The sequence below is a fragment of the Ruditapes philippinarum genome, unplaced genomic scaffold (genome assembly GCF_026571515.1).
Source record: "Ruditapes philippinarum isolate M1 unplaced genomic scaffold, ASM2657151v2 ctg3017_1_1_1_1, whole genome shotgun sequence".
Classification (NCBI taxonomy): domain Eukaryota; kingdom Metazoa; phylum Mollusca; class Bivalvia; order Venerida; family Veneridae; genus Ruditapes; species Ruditapes philippinarum.
In genome coordinates this window covers 74264-99590 of record NW_026854419.1, presented here as the reverse complement: position 1 = coordinate 99590, position 25327 = coordinate 74264, and the positions used below count along the sequence as shown (strand labels likewise).

The 25327-nt window shown below is 32.2% G+C and overlaps 1 protein-coding gene across 4 annotated transcripts in view; it reads left to right on the top strand.

Annotated features, from left to right (window-relative positions):
• The window catches only part of LOC132740077 (ras-related protein Rab-13-like), a 35278-nt gene extending 10322 nt beyond the window's left edge, over positions 1-24956 (top strand). For 2 of the 4 annotated variants that reach the window (XM_060727937.1, XM_060727940.1), the window contains exons 2-3: positions 149-332; positions 20721-21737. In XM_060727937.1, the coding sequence (XP_060583920.1) occupies positions 149-332; positions 20721-21170 (634 nt within the window). In that variant the 3' untranslated portion in view covers positions 21171-21737. Of the gene's footprint in view, positions 1-148; positions 333-20720; positions 21738-22920 lie in introns of those variants that run through there. The other 2 variants (XM_060727938.1, XM_060727939.1) reach the window with 2 other exon arrangements.
• The last annotated feature ends 371 nt before the right edge of the window (positions 24957-25327 follow it).

Sequence of the window (25327 nt, the reverse complement as noted above, 5' to 3'; positions counted from 1 at the left end):
TCAAGGTTATAAGCAATAGTCAGGGATAGTTAAAACTTTATAAAAAATAGTCAGGGATAGAAAATATGCCTAAAAGTAAGAAAAAGAAAAATGCTGATAAAAATGGAAACACTAACATCACTAATGCAAGTTTGGATGACTATTTTAGGCTCACCATGGCAACCGGTGCTCCTGTCTACAAGATCATCTTGTGCGGGGAATATGGGGTCGGGAAAAGCTCACTGTTCCGGCGGTTTATGAATGATACATTTACGACGGAACGAGGAAAAAAGTCATCTATTGGCTTAGACCAAGCCTCACAGAGTTTCTATGTGGCAGGGGAAGAAGTAAAGGTATGATCTTATTAAGTATCTTTTAATGTTTTATAAAGGGTATAAGCTAGTACATCTGATGATTCAAACAAGTATTATGTTAAGTATTGTGGTTTATGTTTTTGTGAAAAAACACTCCTGATACATTTGCTATTATTAAAAAATGGGTAGATTCATTGCAGACAAAGTTAGGAGGGGTTTCAAACTTTAAACCTACAGCAGATGAAATTGAGAGGAAACAGGACTTTTAATTATCTTTAAAAGAATATCAAAAGTTGTATTAGTTGTGACACACAAAAACTTCAAACAATATTAATGAACCTTGAATTGATTTCAGTGTATGTTTATACAAGTACCAATTTAATGAAGATGAATCTGAAATCTTTCTTTTATTACTTTTGTTTTTAAAGGAGCTTTATAATTCATTGATATACAAATATTTAAATGTTAAAATAAAACTTAATAGACCCATAGAAACGTAACAAAATGGATTGTAGCATGTGACTAAATCCACACCTGCACTATTGTGATTTGCTATTTGTTCACAGTCCATATTGTGACCTAAGTGACAAGGACCCCATGATAGAAATTCACCACATTTCCAGTGCAGTTAATCATGCTGTTCACTTTGATCACGTTTGTATTTAGTCAGATCAAAACATATAAAATATGAATATTTTTTATTCAGACTTTAAAACAGAAGGTGGACCAGAGTAACCATGTAAATGTAATTTTGCTTGGTGAGGGTTAATTAGCTCACTTCTAGATATTCACAGCATTTTAGTTTCCTCTGTGAATGTCAAATACAATGAAGCTATAAAAAAAATGAAACACCATGGGAAATGACTTGCCTGCAATTATTTTACAATTTTATTTCAAGGTTTTTAGTTTATTTGATGTTATTTTTTGTCTGTGATAAATGTCTTTTTAACTTCCGTTGCTTTGTGTCAGTTCATTGATTTAAAGTTTCTTGCTAACAATATGAAATATTGAAATTATTAACTGTAATTAAGTAAGAAATGGAAAATTGTCTAGCCCATAGCTGATATTGCTCTATATGTGTGGCAAAAATAGGTTTGTTATTATAATTTGTTTTTGGTTTAATCAGATATCCAAAGAAGGCATATTTCATATAGCCCAAGAATATTTAAAGTATCAATTTCTTATCATTAACATTAGTCATCAAAGCTCAAGTTATTCCTGTCTGTGAGTTTCTTTTGAAAAAGTAAAGTTGCTATTTTTTGTGCATTATGTTTGTACACTTTTTCATGCAGTATTTACTAATCTTATTTATTTATTATTTAGTTAGACTGTATGGACTTATGTAGTATACAGGTTCCATCAATGACTGGATAATTAGCTATGTAAACAGGATGAACTCAGATTACTTATAATAATTGGCTCTGTTTTGCATTAAGCTAATTACAGAAATTATAGCTGGCTTGTTATATAGTGCACATTATGTACCGTAGTTGTCCTGTTAAGCGTACCCTAGATATTTATGGTAAATTACATATATTTTGGTAACGATTTTAGCTGTTTTACAAAACTGTTTAGAATTGCATGTGTTCAGAAATGTTTACTATATCATGAGAAAAAACATACATGTTGTAGTTTTGTTCAACATTTGGGCGAATAGTTTGTGTGTAAATTGACAATTAGATGTAAGAACCATAACTCTGTCTGTCCATGTACTGTTGTATGACTTTAGGTTAAATACGGTAGGTCCAATGCAGGAATTAGGTTCATTATGAACATTGTAAAATGCCCATGGGATTATCTTGATCTCTTTGTTTGTTATTATTATTTTGTATTATCTGTTGGGTAACTGAATCATATTTGCACTGATGTGTGATATACTGATGATATCTGTTATGATATCACAAATGATATCTGTATGTCTTTATATGATATCTTTACTAGATATCTTTATTTGATATCAATAATAAAACTGTTCCAATCTGCAGAGCATAGAATATAATTGCCATTGATGAAAACAATCTTTGTTCATAGGTGGTCGGTCACCTGCTCAACAGGTTGGGTTACATTTACTTTTTAAGTTCTTTTGATATGAAAAAAGCAAAGCACATGTAGTCACCTTAAAAACACACAGGTTTAAAATTTGTATGATTGCAAATCGTTTACAGTATAGACTTGACTGTAATTTTTTAAGCTTTGGAAACATACTTTTTATTAGGTTGTCATATGGCTTTTAGCAGTTGAGGCAGACAACTTCTGCAATTACCTCTGTCAACAGGCCATGTTCAGAGTAGACTTCTTTATCTGGACTATTCCAAAATTAGGAAGAGCTATTGTACTTACCCATGTGTTGGCATCGGCAACGCACTTTGGTTAAGTTTTTGAGTCAGAGTGCAAGTTGTTATCTCCAAAACTACTGAAAGAGAATGGGTTGAAACTTCACACACTTATTTGAGAGCATAATAGGAGGTCACTTTCCAAGGCACATAACTCTTAACATGAATTTTGACAGAATTATGACTCTTTTGAATCATGGTTACCTGCTTCAAGGGACATTATTCATAATGTTAATGGTTTGAGTAGTACTAATAGGCAAGAACTCTAAAGCCATGACAGCATGTAGAAATCTGTTATTAAACCATTCCAAAAATGGCAAAATCAAATCAGAATATAAGTCCATTTGTCCATTAACATGATGTTGGTTAGCATTATTTATTTATGGAACTTACTGATTAAGTATTCAAAGTTCTAAAGTGTATTTATCATAACCAAGTGAAAATAAGTTGCATTGAAATACATGTATTTGGAAGTGCAATAAATTAGAGTAAGCATTTTTTTAATGTTCATTTTGAAATTATGCACCTTGATTTTTAGTACTTATTAACCTATAATCTTATTTTATGTGAACTTTTCATGAATCAGTTTGGACATTTAGATGCATGTTTATGGTTTATTTGAAGTTTATCAAATAAGTGAAATCTAATGAACTGTTAAGTTTAAAGTATTTCTTATTGACCAGTATTTGACAAGCCCAACATTTCGTAAATCATTAAAGTTTAAGTCTTTCCTGTGACCCTGTTTACTTTACTAAAGTGTTTGTAACAAATATCTGTTTTCATTTTTTATGACCGCTTAAAGATTTATTAACCTTCACTTCAAATTCTTTTGGTACTTTAACTTAATAAAATAAAGCAATTATAAACTCTGATTTACCCCCCTGTAGTATGGATGTAAATATTTACAAAAATATATCATTTATGAAATATTTCATTTGGAAGAAGATGACTTCTTTTAAAGGTCCATTATGCCTCCGAAATGCTTTAATTTTAAATTTTGGTGTACTTTTACAATTTCTAAAAAGTTCCTAATCAGCCACTCACCTGAAAAATCTTTTTCTTTCCAGTATGTTGCTATTTGGCAATAAGTGTAGTTATAGTGAGTTTGTATTTTGTATTTATTGTAAAAATACCATTTTGTTTACATTTTGCTTCTTTTAAAACAAATTATTTCACATTTAGCATTACTTTTTCAGGTAACAAGCATCTAACATGCTGGAAAACCATTATTTATACATTATAAAATTCATGTTTGCAATTTGTAAAGAAGTAAAAATTCATTCATTTTTGAGGCATAATGTGCCTTTAAATGATTAATGCTTGCTATCAGTGTTCCTTAATAACATAAAAATTCTCATATGAATAAACAATACATATATCAGGTTGGCAAATCCACATGGCTATGGGACAAAATGCACAGCGTAAAGAATCACAGATTCTGGTAGATATTAATTTTGTCAATATCTTTTTTCCTTCAAATGAAATACATAAACCCCTACAAGTTAATCACTTTCCTCCTCTGTTACTGGCTATGTGTGAAATTCGATTTATCTGTATTCTATGTTGAATTTTTTTCATTCTCCAATTTGGTTTGTAAAAGATTGGAGAAAATCTGAAAAATTTCACTCAAAGAAGGTAAAAAGGGAATAAAAGTCCGTAACCGTGGCAGGGGTTAATGCAATGTGAAGAAAAACTATTCAATACTAACAAAGATATTTAAGAAGAACAGATCAGAATACTAGTTGGTGTTATATATTTCTAGTGATATCCGTCAATGCCATGTGTGGTTTGCCACCCTATATTTATTTGTTGAGTCAGTGCATAAATATGCAAAGGATAACAAAGAAATATACTTTAAAATCGATTTTTGTGCAATAGTGATTATTCTGATAAAACAGGTTGAGGGAATGATGGGAATATTTGTACACAAGTTATTGGTCCAGACCTTCATCAATTGGTACACAAATCTAAAAAAAAAATAATTTCCATTCCTGTCATCTCATAAAACCTCAGTGGTGTCCCTTTAAAATTCAGTAGATAATAGTTAAAGGTCTTGTCAAGAACAGTCTTGTCTCTATACTGAAGGTATTGGGCAGTTGCTATTGCTGCTTAGTGCCCAGACAGTAAAACTCTCAGGCTTATCAGTATAGATCAATATTAACACCTGTCACTTTGTTTGTATTTACTTTCATGATGTGACTCAACTATTACAGATAGAGTCATTGGCTCTTTGTTCTTTTTATCATTTCTGTTCAGCTGTTGATTATACAAGGAAAATATTTTTTTCTATTCATTATAAATGAGTGAAATGATCAGCTGTTTCAAATATTGTTGATAAAAATTGTTATTTATTGGTCACTTTCACAATAAATTGAGAAGTGTCACGACAAAACCAACATAATGGGTTTGCGACCAGCATGGATCCAGACCAGCCTGTGCATCCACGCAGTCTGATCAGGATCCATGCTGTTCGCTAGCAGTTTCTTTACTTGTTATAGGGTCTGTAAGCAAACAGCATGGATCCTGATCAGACTACGCGGATGTGCAGGCTTGTCTGGATCCATGCTGGTCGCAAACCCATTATGTTGGTTTTGTCATGACACGGCTCAATTAAGTTCTTGTGTTCAACATATTTCATCTATTATAATAATTATACTACATCAAAGTTTAGAAATAAGGTAATTGTTTACATCAAAAACAGTTTGACTGCCTCAGTTTGGTTACACAAATATTGGTTTGCTTTATTTTGTTTAAAATGAAAATGTCAATGCAATTTAAAATTGTAAATTTACAGATGAATAATTTTCACTCGTGAAATACACATGTGTACTTATATCAAATGTGTGTGTTTCATTATGAGGTGTTTTTGACATGAAAATTAATATTATGTTTTGTTTTAAGTTGTTGCAATACAAGTGTAATTACATATGTTTTAACTGAGACATCTTTCTCTAATGATTATGCCATTTATTTCCTTACAAAAAGTGTTGATCTAAGTAAATGTAGAGACTATCCAGTTTGAGTAGATCTACAGGGTGCATCCAAAAATATTTCTGCGCAAGGTCATAATATTAGTCCATTAAAAAAAATCATGACAGGTTGCCATTTAGAACACTTTTATAATTAATGCTGAAGCACATATTTAAAACAAGCAAGGAAATGTTCCTCAAATAGAAACATGGAAAACAGGAAACAAGTTATTTTTAGTTTTCGTTATGCTAACTGAAATATACTGACATGCCGTAAAACAAATCTTTTAGCTTGTTTTATTTGCAAGCATGGTAATTTTTGTGAGCAATCATGTTATGTTTACATTACCTGGAGAGAAACAACTTTCAACTATTGCTATTTATTATGATTTCTTTTCCCCGATCATTTGTAAACAAAATTTCCCCAATCTGCAGATTATCACTTGAACAGCTGGTTGTTGTATTTACATGATTTTGATGACTTTTCAACAACATGTTTCCTTACCTCAATATATCCTTGATTTATTGAATCATATAGTATGCTGGATTCATCATTCATATTTATTTGTAACAAGTAAAAAATTGCTGGGAAATGCAGCAATGTGATTGTCACGGCGAAAAAAAAAGAAAAAATACAAAAAAAAACCAGTTATAAGTATAATGTTAAGGTATCTCCAAATAGCATTGAGTTTAATTGACAGGTTAACTTGTTAAGAAGGTTTTTGTATTTTCTGATCGCAAGATCAGATAAATACATAGCTAACATCCACGGTCTAACACAAAATTTCCTAACAGTCCTAACAACGCAAAGTAGTTCTTACTCAAAACTGCTTAAAAACCAGCAATTTAAAAGACAGAATAATTTTTAATGTAGGCATTTAACGAATTACAGTGCATTGAAAGTTCAGATTAGTCAATAGAAATATGAGGTTACAATCACAAATTTCGCGGATGAATATCATTTTAATCAATGAAAATGCTATTTTTAGCTATGTCGATTACTGAATACTCCAGGGCGTAGTATACAAATAAATCTGACTGCCGAGTATTGGAATATATACATGTCGGACTGTTTTGGCGAGAAGATTTTCGCTAAATTATTTTTTATCAGTGTTAAACAGGTTTATCGTGAACAAAATACCTCGAAATTGATATTGTTTGGTTTTATTAACCTGTCAATTACATACTGATTACGCGGTCGCTGCACACAGTATGTTAATCTTCGGTAGATGTTCGGTAAGTTCCGTGAGAAGTACGCTGTACAATAGAATTTAATTTAGTTTGTATCTACTCAGCGTTATAGCGCAATAGGGTAAATCACGAGTTTATAATCTAAGTGCCACACGTGTTTTAAGTTCGAGGCCTCGTTGGTCCGTGTTTTTTTTCTTATTAATACTTTCAACATTATTGAATCTATATATGATTATTTTATGTTGTTTGTTTTGTTTGATTATGTTTTACTTAATTTTGTTATGCATATACTCTTTTTAAATAACATGTTTTTTTTAAGAATTCATGTTTAAAATTAAAACGGATTAAAATCAATAAATGTCATTTCAATGCCGTAAAACACACTACAAATCTGTTCTATTAAAATATACTGCAAAAATAAAGAAAGAGTACTAAAACAATGGCAACAGTAAGAATCGAACCACAGACCTCTCAATTATCAGGCATTCTCTTTACCGACTGTCCTATTGTGAATTAACGAAAACTTTCACATAAAGCTGGCGTGACTTTCAATCGATGACTTATATACTCCACATTAATTCTCGTAAACTACACGGACCAAACCGAAGTGGGATCGAATATTTAAATGAGTCCTATAATGTATTCAAAATTGACAGGTCAATAAAATCAGACTATAAGGATTACAAACACGAAATGGAAATTCTCAATTTAGAATTACAATGTATTTGTTTTTATTCAGGCTACATATTACGTATTACTTCATCGTGGTGCAGGGGTATCGCGCTCGTATCGCGCTCGTTTAGGGTGTGAGAGGCCTAAGGTTCAAATCCTAGTCGAGGCAACTTTTTTTTTTGAAGTGTCTTTTTTTAGGAAGTAGCCACGATATGCAAGGATAAAGTGTGGCTGTCATAAAAAAATGATTTTTGATGCAACTCTAGTCATGCAAAATTCCATATGTATCAATCTCAAACTGTTATAGAGAAAAATCTTAACGCAGGCGCTGCGTAAGATGAATTATAGTATATAAAAATAAACCTATATAGGAGAATACATACAGATAGTCTGACTAGTCAGTATGATTTAGATTGCAAAGATCAGAAAATACCACAGAGCTTGCAGCCCTTTGATTAAGTATTGTAATGTAACTTGTTACAAGAGCCATGCATATGTTGTAGAGCAGAATAATTTATCATTCTTGTGTACTGCATACCTTTTGAGTGAGATCTATCCACATATGACGTTTCATGTTGATATCTCAAAGGCTTTTGTAGTTATGCTCTGGACGAAATTAAGTATGAAAAGTAACATTAAGGGCAATACCTGAAAAATAATGCACGGTAGGTGTGTGCCGCACTCCTCCTCAATGAGATTTATCCACCTATGAAGTTTCACGTTAATACCTCTAACACTGTTTGAGATAAGCTCCGGACAAAAAGTTTGAAAAATAACAAAGGGCAATAACTCAAAAATTATAAAGGGTATCATTCTTGCGCACAACATTCCTCCTCAATAAGATCAATCCACCAATGAAGTTTCATGTTGACATCTCAAAGACCTTTTGAGTTATGCTCCACTCAGGTGAAAAATTAAGTATGAAAAAGTACAAAGGGCAATTACCCAAAAACTATGAAGGATAGAGTCATCACTCTTTTGCACTGCACACCTCCTGAGTGAGATCTATCTACCTATGAAGTTTCATGTTGATATTTCAATGGCTTTTGTAGTTATGAAGTTGTAACCTCTAACAATTTTTGAAATAAGCTCCGGACAAAAAGTATGAAAAATAACAGAGGGCTATAACTCAAAAATTATAATGGGTAAAGTTATCATTTTTGTGCACAACATTCCTCCTTAATAAGATTTATCCACCTATGAAGTTTCATGTTGACATTTCACAAGCTTTTTTAGAAATATGCTCCACTCAGGTGAAAAATTTAGTATGAAAAATAACAAAGGACAATAACTCAAAAATATGAAGGGTAGAGTTATCACCTCCTGAGTAAGATCTATCCACCTATGATGGCTCATGTTATATCTCAAAGGCCTTTGTAGTTATACTCTGGGACAAAAATTAAGTATGAAAAATAACAAAGGGCAATAACTGAAGAACAATGCACGGTAGGTTATCATTCTTGCATGCTGCAATCCTCCTCAATGAGATCTATCCATCTATGAAGTTTCAAGTTATTCCCTCTTACACTTTTGGGATAAGCTCCGGACAAAAAGTATGAAAAATAACAAATGTCAATTAACTCAAAAATTATAAAGGGTAGAGTTAACATTCTTGTGCACAACATTCCTCCTTAATAACATATATCCACCTATGAAGTTTCATATTGACATTTAAAAAGCTTTTTTTAGAGATATGCTCCACTCAGGTGAAAAATTTAGTATGAAAAATAAAAAAGGGCAATAACTCAAAAATTATGAAGGGTAGAGTTATCACCCTTATGCACAGAACACCTCCTGAGTGAGATCTATCTATATATGAAGTTTCATGTTGATATCTCAAAGGCTTTTGTAGTTATACTCTGGACAAAAATTTAGTATGAAAAATAACAAAGGGCAATAACTGAAAAATAATGCACGCTCGGTTATCACTCTTGTGTGCAGCACTCCTCCTCAATGAGGTCTATCCACCTATGAAGTTTCAAGGTATTACCTCTAACACTTTTTGAGATATGCTCCACTCAGGTGAAAAATTTAGTATGAAAAATAACAAAGGGCAATAACTCAAAAATTATAAAGGGTAGAGTTATCATTCTTGTGCACAACATTCCTCCTTAATAACATATATCCACCTATGAAGTTTCATATTGACATTTAAAAAGCTTTTTATACGCCCGTTTGAAAAACGGGACGTATTATGGGAACGCCCCTGGCGGGCGGCGGGCGGTCGGGCGGGCGGGCGGGCGGCGTCCAATTTTGTCCGGAGCATATCTCCTACATGTATGGAGGGATTTTAATGAAACTTCATAGAAATGTTCACCACTATGAGGAGCAGTGTCTCGCACATGAACCAGGTCTCTAGGTCAAAGGTCAAGGTCACACTTAGAGGTCATTGAAAAATGCTTGTCCGGAGCAAAACTTCCACATGTATAGAGGGATTTCAATATTACTTGGCACAAATGTTCACCATTGTGAGGCGGAGTGTCGCGTGTAAGATTCAGGTCCTTGCGGCCAAGGTCAAGGTCACACATAGAGGTCAAAGTTCAGATAAAAATATGAAGATGTGTATATGGACCATTTAGTCATCATTTATTGAGGGATTGTAACACAAATGGTCATTATCAAGACTATGGCTGTGATACATATAATTTAGGTCAATATATACAAGGTCAAGGTCACTAAAGATGATGAAATATCCAGATTTTGTAAATAGAATTTAATCAAAGGGCGACAACAAAGTTATTACTTTGTTCATAAATGACTTACACAATTACTCCCCTTGATCTACTTTCACTTTCAATTCTAAAAATAGAATTTAATCAAAGGGCATAAAATAATCCTCTTTCTTGGACTTGAGTATGTTCTAAAGAATGTAACATTTATTTACACATGTTTCATTCATTGGTCAAGATTCTTAACTGTGATAACTATGGTGTTCTGTAGACTAGGTATTTGTTCATAAAGATCATACAGTACTTACCTTATCAAATGTAAATACTTTCCCATAGAAATTTAGTTATATTTTAATTTTCAAGTAAATATCAGTTCAGCTCATTCAAAGATTAAGAATTGTAATGAAATGTATTTCCCTAGAATAAAATCTTAAATCAGAATTTTTTAGTTATTAAATTACAATTACATGTACTTTTTATCTTCCCTACTGATTTGTTTTAAGGTTCATTTAACAACACAGTGCCAAGGATAAAAACTTGCTTGCTAGATAACACTTATCCATAATGCCCCCATCTCCATCTAAAGCTTTCGTAAACGGGCGTATTTTGTGACTATGGCACCCTTGTTTAGAGATATGCTCCACTCAGGTGAAAAATTTAGTATGAAAAATAAAAAAGGGCAATAACTCAAAAATTATGAAGGGTAAAGTTATCATCCTTATGCACTGAACACCTCCTGAGTGAGATCTATCTATATATGAAGTTTCATGTTGATATCTCAAAGGCTTTTGTAGTTATACTCTGGACAAAAATTTAGTATGAAAAATAACAAAGGGCAATAACTGAAAAATAATGCATGCTCGGTTATCACTCTTGTGTGCAGCACTTCTCCTCAATGAGGTCTATCCACCTATGAAGTTTCAAGGTGTTACCTCTAACACTTTTTGAAATATGCTCCACTCAGGTGAAAAATTTAGTATGAAAAATAGCAAAGGGCAATAACTCAAAAAATACATGTATGAAGGGTAGAGTTATCACCTCCTGAGTAACATCTACCTCTAACACTTTTTGAGATATGCTCTGGACAAAAAGTATGAAAAATAACAAATGTCAATAAATAAAAAATTATAATCAGTACAGTTATCATTCTTTCGCACAACATTCCTCCTCAATAAGATCAATCCACCGATGAAGTTCATGTTGACATCTCCAAGATTTTTTTTAGTTATGCTCCACTCAGGTGGAAAATAAAGTATGCAAAATTACAAAGGGCAATTACTCAAAAACTATGAAGGGGTAGAGTTATCACTTTTTTGCACTGCACACCTCCTGATTGAGATCTATCCATCTTAAAGGCTTTTTGAGTTATGCTCTGGACAAAAATTGAGTTTGAAAAATAACAAAGGGCAATAACTGAAAAATTATGTAGGGTAGAATCATCATTGTTAAGCACTGCACTTCTCCTAAATATGATTTATCCACCTATGAAGTTTCAAGTTGATACCTCAAATACTTTTTAAGATATGGTCCAGACTAAAATGAGGACGGAAGGACAGACTGAAGGAAGGACAGGCGGACGGACGGAGACTAATTTTATATCCCCAACCGCCTTTTCGGCGGGGGATAATTAAACATTTTCCAGCTTATAGCTAAAGGAAACTCAGAATTTTGCTCACAATAATGAGACATGAATTCTGAATGAAGTTCAGAAGACTTTGTGTAAAAGACTGATTTACGGACCAAATTAAGTTATTGTACAACCTGGTATGGTAAATGCTTACTGTGAAACGCATATGGAAAACCAAGTCTCATTTTAGGGAAAAATGTTTTATTGCGCAAGAAAATGAAATTATTCAAAAAAGACAACAAGAAAAGCATTGATGCAAAGCATCAAAGGGCGACGCCAAAAGAATTTGACCTAAATACTTAACAAAAGATGTGTACTTTATAGCTGTACCATTTCATGTGACCTGGAGGCTAGGCCCAGTTTAAGTTGAAACTTAAACCAAAAAGAATAGACACTGTCTTGCCAAGATGCAAAGACAATTTATAGTCAATTAACCAATCTTAAGATTTATTTTACCAGATACAAGGATACCTGAGTCATCATCATATAATCACATGCACGAGTATCGAACCTGGGAAGAAAATCTTATCATATTTTTTTCTTCCCAGGTCTGATACTTGTACCTGTGCATATAATAAAGCTTAGTATTGCTTAGGGTTGCAGACATGTCATTGACATATTTTAGACATAAAAGAGGACCTAAAATGAACATCAGGGGGACACCATAGGTACTCAGAGCAGAAGTAGAAGGAGTACCAGCCACATCAACCAGCTGCTATCAGAGATAAAACTTGAACCATGTAGGAATGTCATTACATATGGCAGATGCTTGAAGTTCCATTAAGAAGAAGAAAAAGAACTTCTTCATGTGCAGTATAGTGTAATCAACTGTATCAAATGCTTTTGTAGATCTAACAGTATCATGCAATACTGCCTTTGTCCATTTCAAATTAAATGCACTTTATTAAATGAATAAAACATGTGCCAGTCGCAAACCCACTTCTAAACCCTGACTGAAACTGCCTGACCATGACTCGAACCCATGACTTTCAGAAGACCAACTGAGCTATCTGGCCGGCTGCACATTTTCTCTTAAATAATGAAACAGTACTAAACCACAACATATTTCTCCACTATATTGATTAATGTCCTTGAATTTCTGATGTTAACAGAGCATAGTGAATTAAACTCATGGTTATATGCAGTCACAGGATGATAAAAACTTTCAGCTTCACCATAACTCAAACCTGTGACCCACAGAATAATGTACTGAGCTATCTGGCCACTTACACATTTTCTCCCCTAAATAGTGAACAGTTCTAAACCATGACAGATATTTAGATTTTCAAATTAACAGATAAATAATTCTTAATTAATAAATAAGAAAAAAAAAACCCTTACATACTCATATAGTCTTAATTAAGATAACAATTTATATACCATTGTATAATTATTTTTACTAAAAAGGGCTTAGACAGTTATTGGTTGTGCCATTATTTATAACAGGTCAATTTAAAAGTGAACATAACTGTGCTAATTCATGTACAATATCTATTTTTTGTACAGATAAAAAACTAACCTTTTTTCTATGATAAGAAATTTTATGAAGACTGATTTGTATTTTGCATCATTGAGGGCACCGGGCGAAAACATGAAAATTATGCAACCAACGAACCACTTCGTGGTAGATTGTATTTTCATGTTTTCATCTGGCGCCTGGTTACTTTTTGTACTTTGTTGGTTTTCATGTGGCACATTAAATCACCCACTATAAATTTAGTGTACAAATTTATTCAAGGGCAAGTAACAATCTACTCTATGAAAAGTATGTTGTCGGGTTGACTCAGGAGACCTGGAGATTGAGACCGGTGTCCCGCCATTACAAATAGATAAGGCAGAAGCTGTCCGTTTCAACCTATGCACATGTTAGAAAAACAATAGAATGTAACTATTCAGAATATGATTTGTTTTGAGACTTTATCAATTATATTGCTGGATCCAAGATTCAGGACATTTTCAATCAATGCATGTATTATCATTTATAACTTTAAATGAAAGTCTCATCCCTTTAATAATAATGACATAACTGTAACTCTTTAAATTCAGAAATATTATAAATCTCATCATATCAATATACTAAGATATACATGTATGCACATAACATTAATAATTCCCAGTTTCTATTAAATAAATATGAAATCCTAACATTAACATTGGTACTAATGGATGGAATTCAAAATCTAGTAGAAAGAAAACTATAATATATAAACTCTGTTATAGATACTATTATTAGCCAGCTAACACTGGGTATAAACATCTTTAACCTGTAGACTGATCATGTATTATCATTTAGAAATTTAAATGCAAGTCTCATCCATCATAACTGTAAGTATTTAATCTGGTCTAAGGTATATATAAAGCCAGTAAAAAAATATATATCAATATTCACTCATCATGGCCTCTATGCTTTTGATTAATACCTTACAACTGGTAAATTTATGAAACAAAAATAGTAAGTAATACCTAACTTCAACCTAAGATAGACAGAAAAGAACAGATAATTTAGTAAACATGAGTTACTTCCCCTTAAAATAGAGAAAACCTGAAACCCAAAAGAACACCCCAAACATCAAAATTAAGAAATGTTGCAGGCTCAGTTTTATTAAGCCATGCAAATTCATGGTAAAGTATTCATAAAAAAATAGATGGCCATGTTACAGCAGTTTTTGCAGAAAATCGGATAGCTTTCAACATCCGGATACTGGTACACCTTGTAAAAACAACCATTCTGTGCAACAGATAAACGTAATATATAAAATTAATAGGATAATCGTTTATAACAGTCCATTACCTATCCTTATACTAATTGGCAGGTGAACTTTCTTCTTGTAGGAAAATTTTGAAAATATATAAATGAATGAACGAATGGATACATGTACGGCATCAATGTAGACCACAACGATATTCGAAATCCGGGTTTTAGTATTCAAACTTCTCAAGTGTGTCGAAAGGATTTGCGAAATTGTGTAAATATATCACGCTGATATTTCGCGTGTTGATAAAAATACTGTAATGTATATGATTTGAAAGGAAAATATTTCTATGTAACTTTTCACGGAAATGGGCTGTACAATGATTGCGTAAAAAAAACCAATAAAATGTCGGCTGTAGAAATCGAAAGGAATTTTGTCACGTGACTTTTGCCCATGCTACCGAAAACTACCCATCACAATATCACGGCGTTGAGACGCCGTGAAATGACTTTTAAGCAAGGGGGAGATAATTATAAGGAAACTCAAAATTTTCATGCATTATAATACAATGTATTGTATCTGCCGTCATCATGTTATAGCAGTGGCACTTGCAACCCTCGTAAATTACCAAAAAAGGTCAAATTATGCAAAAATATAGCCCTTACTGCGATAGTCTATAACGCAGTAGAAATAAAGTTATAAATACTGAAAAATTAGTCATCAATCACACAAAACATGCATATTATTACTAAAATCTTTTACTTTTCCTAAAATCTTTGTACCTTTTTATCTGAAGTTTGATTTTAGTGAAAATATTTTTTGATCATCCGGAGGCATGTAGCTTTAATGTACTTGTTCAAATGCTGAATGAATAAATTGATTTGAATTGAACACATAGTGTGATGATATATTTTCACAGATCTTATTGTGTGAAATTAGAAATTATGGAAGGAAATTTCACACAGCTTTCTTTTAAGAGGTCAACTAGTTTCTTCTTTGTTTACAAATTATACTTTGAATATCTTATCTGTCCATCTTCTATGACTTATCTCTAATCTGACCATCATTGTGTAACAGAAATACTGTAAATAATGCCAACTACCTGCCTGTCAAAACAACAAAGAAAAGCTATCTGCCCTTTGACATTCGGCCTCTTTTTTGGGGGGAAATATTTATCTGTTTAGTTTTCAATATTTCTTAACACTGACCTTTAGCACTGATAGTTGCAGACTATATCAGTTAAAAATATTTCATTGAATCCCTTAAAGTAAGATAGTTATTTCTTCCAAGCAAGACAATTTGATTAGAGAAAGGTAGGTTTGTTACATATCTTGAGATTGAATGATATATTTTGATTAAATTATTGACTGAGGATTGATGTGCCTCGTATGTCTATACATTGATTTAACTTTTCCCTAGTTTTCAAACATTTGCAATAAACCAAATAACACATTAGTAAAACATCTCTATAAGTGCAACATAAAAGTCTCCCCATCCCTAAACAATTTGGTTATTGCAAATTTGATATTTATGGGTAAGATGAAATGAACAAATTAATGAAATATACCACAATACACCACAATCCACCCACATTCACAAAAAGGAAAGATGAGATGGTGATCGGCAAATTAATAAACACTTTCTGGAATAGGGTTTGCTCATCATCTTTCACACCTGAAGAAATGCTGGAGGATTTTAGGCTGAGCTTATCAGTAAATCACTTCAGATTGCCCTGGATCAAGTGAATCTGACAGAAAAAAAGATTGATATCTGACAGGGTAGAAATTATGTATATGTAGTGATTTAGAATCAAATATAAATGATTACTGTACAGTCTCGTGATTTTGAGGGCATTAAATTTTGTGATTTTGTTATAGAAAACAAAATTGCCACATTTCTTAATGGGGGTTGATAAATTAAATTGATACTGTGTAGAGAATTCATGTAGTCACAGTTAAGACCGAAATACATGTAAACTATGTTCATTATGTTGAGCCACCCTTATACAATTGTTTTGATAAGTGGGTTTGTTTTTTTGGGCCCCAATAATAAGGGTGACCCCATTCATTCTCGCTGACCAAATGATCAGTATGGGTCAGGGAAGCATCCCAAAATCACTTTTGCATATACATATACAGCAGTTATAAATTAACAAGAATTCATTATTTCAATAGCATGGATTATGGTCATACCATAATTGATGGCCCCTTTTTATTGGATTGACAAAAAGGTCGATGGTTGGGATTGAATTCTTTGTTGGCTGCATTTTGGTTTGTTCATTTTTCTTTTCTTTTGCAGAAACATATGCATACAAAGTACTTGCCATAATTTGTTTCCAGTAATCTTACACGCAAAAACTGAAAAAAATATATGCCAGAAATTTTTTGATTGACCGTATTTTGGTAGGTTGGCTGGAAGCAACAATTAAGCAAACACTGTTTTATATTAGGCCTTTTATAAAATATATGAAAATAATAATTTCCTTTTGAATAATTATGATTTTACAGTCTGTATGAAACTGAAAACCTGAATGTATCATATTTTCTAGGATTATACTGAGTGATGTTTAAGCTAATTTAAAGATGGTCTGTTCTTGATGGGTTTCCATTTTGTTAACACCAGGTAGCAAATTGCTGGGGTTTTAAATGGTTCCTGTCATTTCTTTGTCAAGAAAAAAACTAATAGAATGTAAATTGAATTTTAAAAGGAGGAAGAATGAATTAAAAAATTTTCACAAGTTTAATGAAAGTACTGTTCTGAATAAATGCCTTTCACTAATGTAATTACCATCATTCTATTCTGAATGAGAAAATTGTTCATTAATGTCAAAATGCTTCTTATTGGGAAGGTCGTGTTGCCTTTTATATTCTGTTGTTTCCAATAAGTGCATAGGCTGAACTACAAATTCGATGCATATTCAGTTTATGCAATTTAATCAGAATTAATAACTATAGTTATATAGTTACAGTTATCAATTCATAATAATTCTATGTAACAAATTTATGAGAGTTTTATGGGAAAATATTACAATACTCAAAACTCCATGCAATTGTTTCAAGCATCATGTACAGACCTTTTTTGTCTATGGAGAATATAATCTGTCCACAGCAGTGCACTGCACTAATCTATGGTGGCTGAATTTTGCCATTTCATGTTTTCGTGTCTTTGCCCCTCAAGAGTCTAAGGCACTATAATATGCTCACTTATTGTTACTTCACCTTCAGCTTTTGAGGGTGCCGACCTGAAAACAGCGAAATAACAATATTTTAATAACTTGAAGTCTGCAGAATTATCGTGTTGGTGGGTCTTTGTAATGGTGCCCTATATTTGTCGTGTTGTCGTGTCTGAGTTCACCTCCCAATGGGAAAGACAAAAACTAGTTGAATTAGCCAATTATTGTGTCTTGACTTTTGAGGGGCGAAGACACGAAATGGCAGAAATCAGCCACCATACCAATCAGTACAGTAGAGTAGCAGAACACAGTTACCCAGATTCAGGAAGATTTATATTGAATGAGTGAGTTCATTCAAATTATTTCCCCCCTTTAAAATGCAAAATAAGAAAATCTGTGAATATTATTTCAAAATTTTAAAATTACCTTCCATCATTAGTTTTAAGTTCTTTGATTTTTGTAAGACAATACCTCATTTGAATGCATTTTTGAGACACGTATGAAGCAGTTTATATTTCTATAATGTATTTGTCTCACATATTTATTGTTGTTGTTGATTATTATCCCCCGCCAATGGAATCGGGAGGGGGATATAGTTTTGGCGTTGTCCGTCCGTCCGTCCGTCCGCACTCACAGGAGAGTAATTATGTGGCTAGAGGGACAATAGGTAACTGTTCTTTCTCTTTGATGTCATTCTTTCCGTAATGCTTTTATGTGGCTATTTTCTTTTGTGTGACTAAAAAGAACAATAGAGAGAATAATAGAGTAGCCACATAATTACTGTCCTGTGAGAACTTCCGTCCTTCCGTCCATCCTTCCGTCCGTCTGTACGTCCGAATTTCGTTTCCGGACTAGTTCTCTGCAACTACTGGCTGGAATTCAACGAAACTTTATGGGAATCATCAATATCAAGAGGAGATGGGCTTATCATTGCCTTGTTGGGGTTAGACATTTTAACTTAGAGTTATGGCCCTTAATAACTTATGCAGTATACAACCAGAGCATTAATCGTTTCCGTGCTACTTTTCTGTAACTACTGGCTGGAATTCAATGAAACTTTATGGGATACGAAGAGGAGATGTGCATATATACGCCTTGTTCCAGTCAGACACTTATAACTCAGAGTTATGGCCCTTGATTAGTTATGCAGTATGCATACATCTCATTGGCATTTCCAGATATTACTATTTAACACAGAGTTATGGCTCTGTTATTGCCCTGAATATTTATCAAGTTCAAAGAATATTACTGTTTATGCCATGATAAATATATAAATAAAGCCTTATGTCTTCAGTTGTTGTGTTAGTAATAACCAGTACTGGGCGGGGGATATAAATTCAACGAATTTGCTTGTTGCATGTAGGAATATAGGTCTACAGAGTTTCCTTCCAAATTATGAAACTTTGTAAGCTAGTCTGATTCTACATAAGTAATAAGTTTTAATCATCATTTAAATTTTAGAAATGTTTTATGTTTGGTTGAATATATTATTGGAAGTCAAATGGCATCTGACTACATGTATATGATGACTATCTTCTATTATAGACTACTATAAGGCTGTAAACTCATGTTTATACAACTGCAAAACTACTAATAGAGTTATCCATTGGGTAACGGTTTAGGCATATTGTATTTCTGCCTTTTCTTTTGGGTGTTAAAGTTTTATATCAACATCTCATAAATGACAATTGTTAGTAAAACCATACTAAAAGATGGACAAAGATGATTTCCCTAATGTAGAGAGGGATGTATTAGTAATGTAGATGGATGGGGTAAATCCACAGATGGATGTAGGGAGGGTTAAAGATTAATCCAATAATGAAAAACAATGCTCCCGTTAGTCACCGGGATACAAAACTCTGCAAACTTACAGCCTGATTCAGTATGACAGTTATGCCGACTATTTAACTATAATGATACTCTCTGTCTCGAGATCCTGTAAGTAATTAGCTTGCACATCTGTAAGGTATATAGATATGTCAGTTTTCATAGGTAACACTGGAGAATTATAGCACCAGACTGATTATCACTTGCTATAATAAACATATCATTCATGGACAGTTTTACACCCATTTTACTTGGTATATTTTTATTTAATTTGTTAGTATTGTAATGCTAGTATCTGGCTTATTATCAACACCGTGAAAGGCTAAAGTCAGTTCATTCCTTGTAGTTTTCAGGAAGGTTTTCTTCTAGTTTATTTGATGTCAATACAGTTTGTTCTTTGTTTGCATATTTTCACATTTAGCTTAAATTTGTGATGAATAGAGAGAGCTATTTGTAGCCACCCCAGAGTCAGCATCATCATCACACTTTGGTTAAGTTTTTGCTTGAAAATCTGTATCTCTTAAAATACTGGTGAATGTGACAACTACAAAACAAAATCATCGTCTGCACTTTCCATAAAAATGGCTAATGGTTTAGTCCAGATTGAAAGATGGGCAAGTCCATTTAACATATTAAGTGTGGAAAGGGTGAAGGCTTTGTCAAAGTGTCAGGTGTTTGTTGGATAATGGTATCATATCATCAGTTATATCACTGTTATATTATAGTCATTGCATATTAGCAGTATTGAGATTTATTTTTTGAAATACGGGAAAACTTAACTTGCTGGAGCCAAAGGTGATAAGCCTTTTACTACCAAGGTCAGCCAGGCCTGAGCCTACACTTCTGTGCAGCCTGACCTGGTTCTATACTGTTGGTTCCTCACCTTTTGTATTCCAGTATTCGCATCCTTTAAACTTTGAATGGACTATTCCAAATTCAAAACTGGGCAAATCCATTACACAAATTCAGGAGGAGTAGGGTTAAGTATCATAGTTGGTAGAGGCCATGATCCTAAAGTTCTTGTGTTTGTACTTCAATGGGCAATGATATAGTCAACACTGACCTTCTGTCAAATGTAACAAATTAAGTTGACAGATTAGTTTTGTTAACTTTCCCCATCAAAATGACAATGCATTACTTTGACAGAAGAGTAATTGTTTGGTAAAATTTTATGTAATACTGTATGAAATTGATGGCCTAATTTCATGACTTTAATTTATTACTTTAATTTATTTGCAGATGAGTAAATTTAAATGTTTTATTTTTAATTTCAGTTGACGTTATGGGATACAGGTGGGATGGAACGTATGAGCTTTATAGGACAGAGCTATTACCGCGGGGCTAACGCGGCCCTACTTTGTTACAGTATCAACAACAAAGAAACATTTTCCATACTCTCACAATATATCTTAGACATAGTCATGAACGCTGAAGGGGCCAAAATATTTTTGTGCGGAAATTTTGCAGACTGTGAGAGCGAAGATAGGGTAAACGAAACTGACATTGAAAATTTTACGCGCGAATGTGGGAACGTTTTGTCGGGATCATATCAAGTGTCATGTAAAGAAGGTACTAGTGTTAAAGACATGTTTGCAGATATGGCACGTGTCCTACATAAGGAAAATGCGAAGAAAATGACATTACGTAGAGATCTCGTTATTCAGCCAGGTGTCACGGAGGAAGAGGAGGCTTATCATAAAAAGAAATGTTGTACGTCATCCTGATTTTACATTTTGTATTCTAGGTTCATTACTCATTATTTCTATTTACATATAATTTTCTTATACAGTGAAACTGCCCCTCATATAACTTTATTCCTCATACGGAATGTTACTGATGTTGGCAATTGGAAATTGTTTATATGTTTTATAAACCACCATTCTTGCAATAAGATCTGTATAACTATATAGGGAGACACATATAATATCAGACATAATATAATTATAACTTATAATACAATCTGACAAATGGATTGACACAAGACATGTACTACTGTTTGACAAACAGACATATGCACAGACACTAAAAGAAAAAAATACAAACAGAGAGACAAACACTAACAGACAACAGGATTTTCACTGTATATAACTATGACTTTTATCTGAATTTTGAATCTGAAGATTATGTACAGGTTATTGTTGGGGTCAATTTTTTATGTAAAATATTAACTTCCTTTTAATTCATTCAGCTCTTTTTCTTACTTTTCTCCATATAATAAATTTTTGTTCACTTGTTAGAATAATCTATATTTAGATATTCCTCCATGTTCACTTGTAACCCATGAACACTTACAGTTGTATATAAAGAGAGAAAAAACTAAGAAAAATATATTGCTAGATGAATTCCTATATATTTTCTTTTCACTGAAATCTCTGAATATCTAGTAACTTAAGAATGTAGATTGTAAAAACCACAGATCATTTTTGCAAAAGATTTTTCTAAATTGTTAAAGACATTGCCTGAAATGAATAATGTTTAGTTATTATATTATTTGATTATATAAGGTTAAAGGCACACCTAGGACAAATTGTTTTTGATGTCATATGAGGAAAACATGTCAAGACCTCAAGCTTAAAGCTTTGGGCCTAAGATAATAAAGAACTGTTCTAAGCTTGTTAATTGGTCAGAATCAAGCACAGACTGTACATCGTACTAATGAAAATGAGGAGACAGAGTTCAGAACATAAGTTTTATACCCTCGAGGCTGACTTTTTGGTAAATTTGAGGCAACACCTTCAAAAGTAAGCCAAGGTTTTTAGGGCTTTAAAGAGGTTTTTTGGCATAATGTTTGTCACTTTTAAAATATATAGAGTATCAAAACTTTTAATTTTTACCCAATTTATGTTTACATCTTTCACTTATGATTAGTTCTCTTTTATGCATTCTGGAATTACTAGTTATACATGTGATACTGTAAACATTCTTCATAATTATATAATCTAGTCACATGGTAGGTCACACCTCGTAATCAGATATTTATGATATTGTCTCTTATACTCTAATTTGTTGTTTTTATTTTGTTTTTTTCATTTTCCATTTTAATGAATTGTATATATTTTTTGTAATTGTATAAAATATCTTTAAGGATAATGTTTTTTTAAACATTTTCCGATTACCTGTATATTACACACCATTGATTTCATTATGAATTGGGAAATGTCCCTCTAATATTATATATTAGAATTTGCCATAAATATTTTAAAAGCAAATTAGGAGAATATGAATTTTAAAAACAATGATTTTGGATTTTAGAAAAAATAACAACAAGAAACCTTCATTAAATAGATGAAACTTTTTTTTTTTTAGAAATGGTTTTGTTACATTTTGTGTATATATACATCTTATCTTATCTTATATACATGTTTGATATTATTGCATAGTAATCAGTATTTTCTGTGCCTTAGTTATTATATAAATTATAATCATAGATTTTGATTTATTAGAGATTTTAATTTTGTGCCTTATATTTTTCAGAGTTTATAATACAACAAGGACACTAAAGCAGGGAACAAGATCCATGAATTATCTATTAAACAACTAAAAAATTGAGTGGTTTTTGGCAGCTTATTTTGAGTTCTTTGGTTCATAATTTTCTGTTCCATTATAGCGAATTTTCCTGTTGAGAAACTTAATTGTATTTGAATGCAGTTTTCTGGTAATTTTGCCCTCTTTGCATGACAGAGCAAGCGTATAGCATTGTCAAGTTTAACAGAGTTTCACAAATTTTTGTTGGACTTAATTAGAGACAGTAGTTAACGTTTGGCTTACAATAACTATGCTCAGTTATTGTTTTATATAACTCATAGTTTTAAAAGTTTGAACCACGGAAAAATCACATGATTTCTAGTAGAAGATTGTGTCAATTTTTGTCCATCTTCTGCTTCAGACTTCAGTATTTCATTTTGAAAACATGGGAATAACCTTAATACAAACATGAACTTTTTCATGTTTGTAAATCCTTATGTAAATCCTTATGAAAAGAAATGTTAGTTGGTTAAGAAATGTGTGTTGGTTTAAATATTCTCGTCCAAAAACAAGCATGTTCAAAAATAACCGTTGGCATTGCAAGATATATAACTCCAGCAATAACAGCAGCTTTACTATAGAATATACCCCTTCCCAATATAGCATGAAATCTTGTTACCTGCTTTTTATGTTAAAATGCATTTAATAAACAGCTTTTTTTTTCAGGGAAATGACTTGAAACTGTGAATTCATTAAAGTTTATAAGATATTTTGTAATTAATTTCAAAGACTTTCCTGTTCAACTTCAGGAATTTTTTTTTTAATTGGTTTCTGGAAATTAGAACCAATAAACCATTTTCAAATCCTGACATTTGATTGGATGATACTCGGGGCAAATTTGAAATTGACCAATAGAAGAGTTCCAGACAGGTCATCTTTCAAATTCATAATTATCGCATAGAGATGAATATTTTAATGGAAATATCTTACCTTTTATGGATTCACAGTAATTTAAGGTTTCTACATACTTATGGTTGCAATATTTCTGATAATAGTTATTATGTTTATTCTTACAATGCATTTGTTTTCTGATTGTATGCATTTTTGTAATCATCTTTCATTTGCATATCATTAATATTCATTTATTGAAACAGAAATTTTATTATAACATACAACATTGTTAAATGTAAGATATTTTGTAAAGGTTGGATACTATAAGTAAAATTTTATGCCAGTATCATTTTAGCTAGACTATTAAAAGAATAGGGAGAGCTGTTGTACTCACCCAGGCGTCGGTGTCACAGTTCGGTTAAGTTTTTTGTGTGCAAGTTGGTACCTTCAAAACTACTGAAAGGAATAGTTTGGAAGTTCACACCCTTATTTGAGAGGAGCATAATAGTAGGTCTCTGTCCAAGGCCCATAACTCTAACATGGAATTTGACAGAATTATTGCCCTTTTTTGACTCAGAAAATTCCACATTATCCAGACTCGTGTCACACACTTCAAATACCAGTAGTCAAGCACATTGTTCTGTAGACAGCTCTTGTTTTCATGGTATAAAAGTAGTAGACCTTATGCAAACAAACTTCCTCATTTAGGCATTTTGCTAATTTTGTTGATAATAAAATGGCTTCAGATGGAACTGTTTCCATTTTTTTTTTTGATTGTTGTCTGTATGATAAAATTTCTGTTTAAGATAAGTAATGTAAATACTAACTTTATACTCTTCTGAGAAAAATGAACCCAAATGAAGAAATAAACTCAAAGGAATATTATATAAGAGAGAGAGAATGGAACTCCAAGAGGATATTGTACTCAAAGAGGTTATTGTAGATAAAAAGAACAAAAGATATGTAAAGGAATGGAGATGTGTGGAGGCTACAAAATTTATGTGAAATTCAACATATCTGTTGGACAGTTTTTGAAATTCTTGTTATAATAGATATTAATTAGGATGATTTTAGAAGCATTGTTTTGAATTGTGCTATACAAAGCTTTTTGTTATTGGAATATGGATTGTTATATTTTGTCAAATGAGACAGAACTGTATCAAATTTGAATTTTGATTTTTGAAAAGGTGGAAAATTATAATTACTTATTTTAAAAAAATTTAACACCTGAAATACCATCTTTGTACAAATGTATAAACAAATCAATGCCAGTAAAAACTTTCTCCATGTTTTCTATCTTTCTTTGTGATTTAAATACAAAATTTTCATGCTCAAGGGGGATAATTATTTTCAAATTAAAACTGTATGAGTAATTTCCCTTTTAAAAAAATTGTTAAAATCATACAAAATTTCTCAAGAAGATTATTTATTTCAGGGACATTCATCAATAATTTTCACACATTTAGTTTAATTAGTTACTACAGGCATTTGTTTATATCAAATATATTTACATCAAAAGTAATAT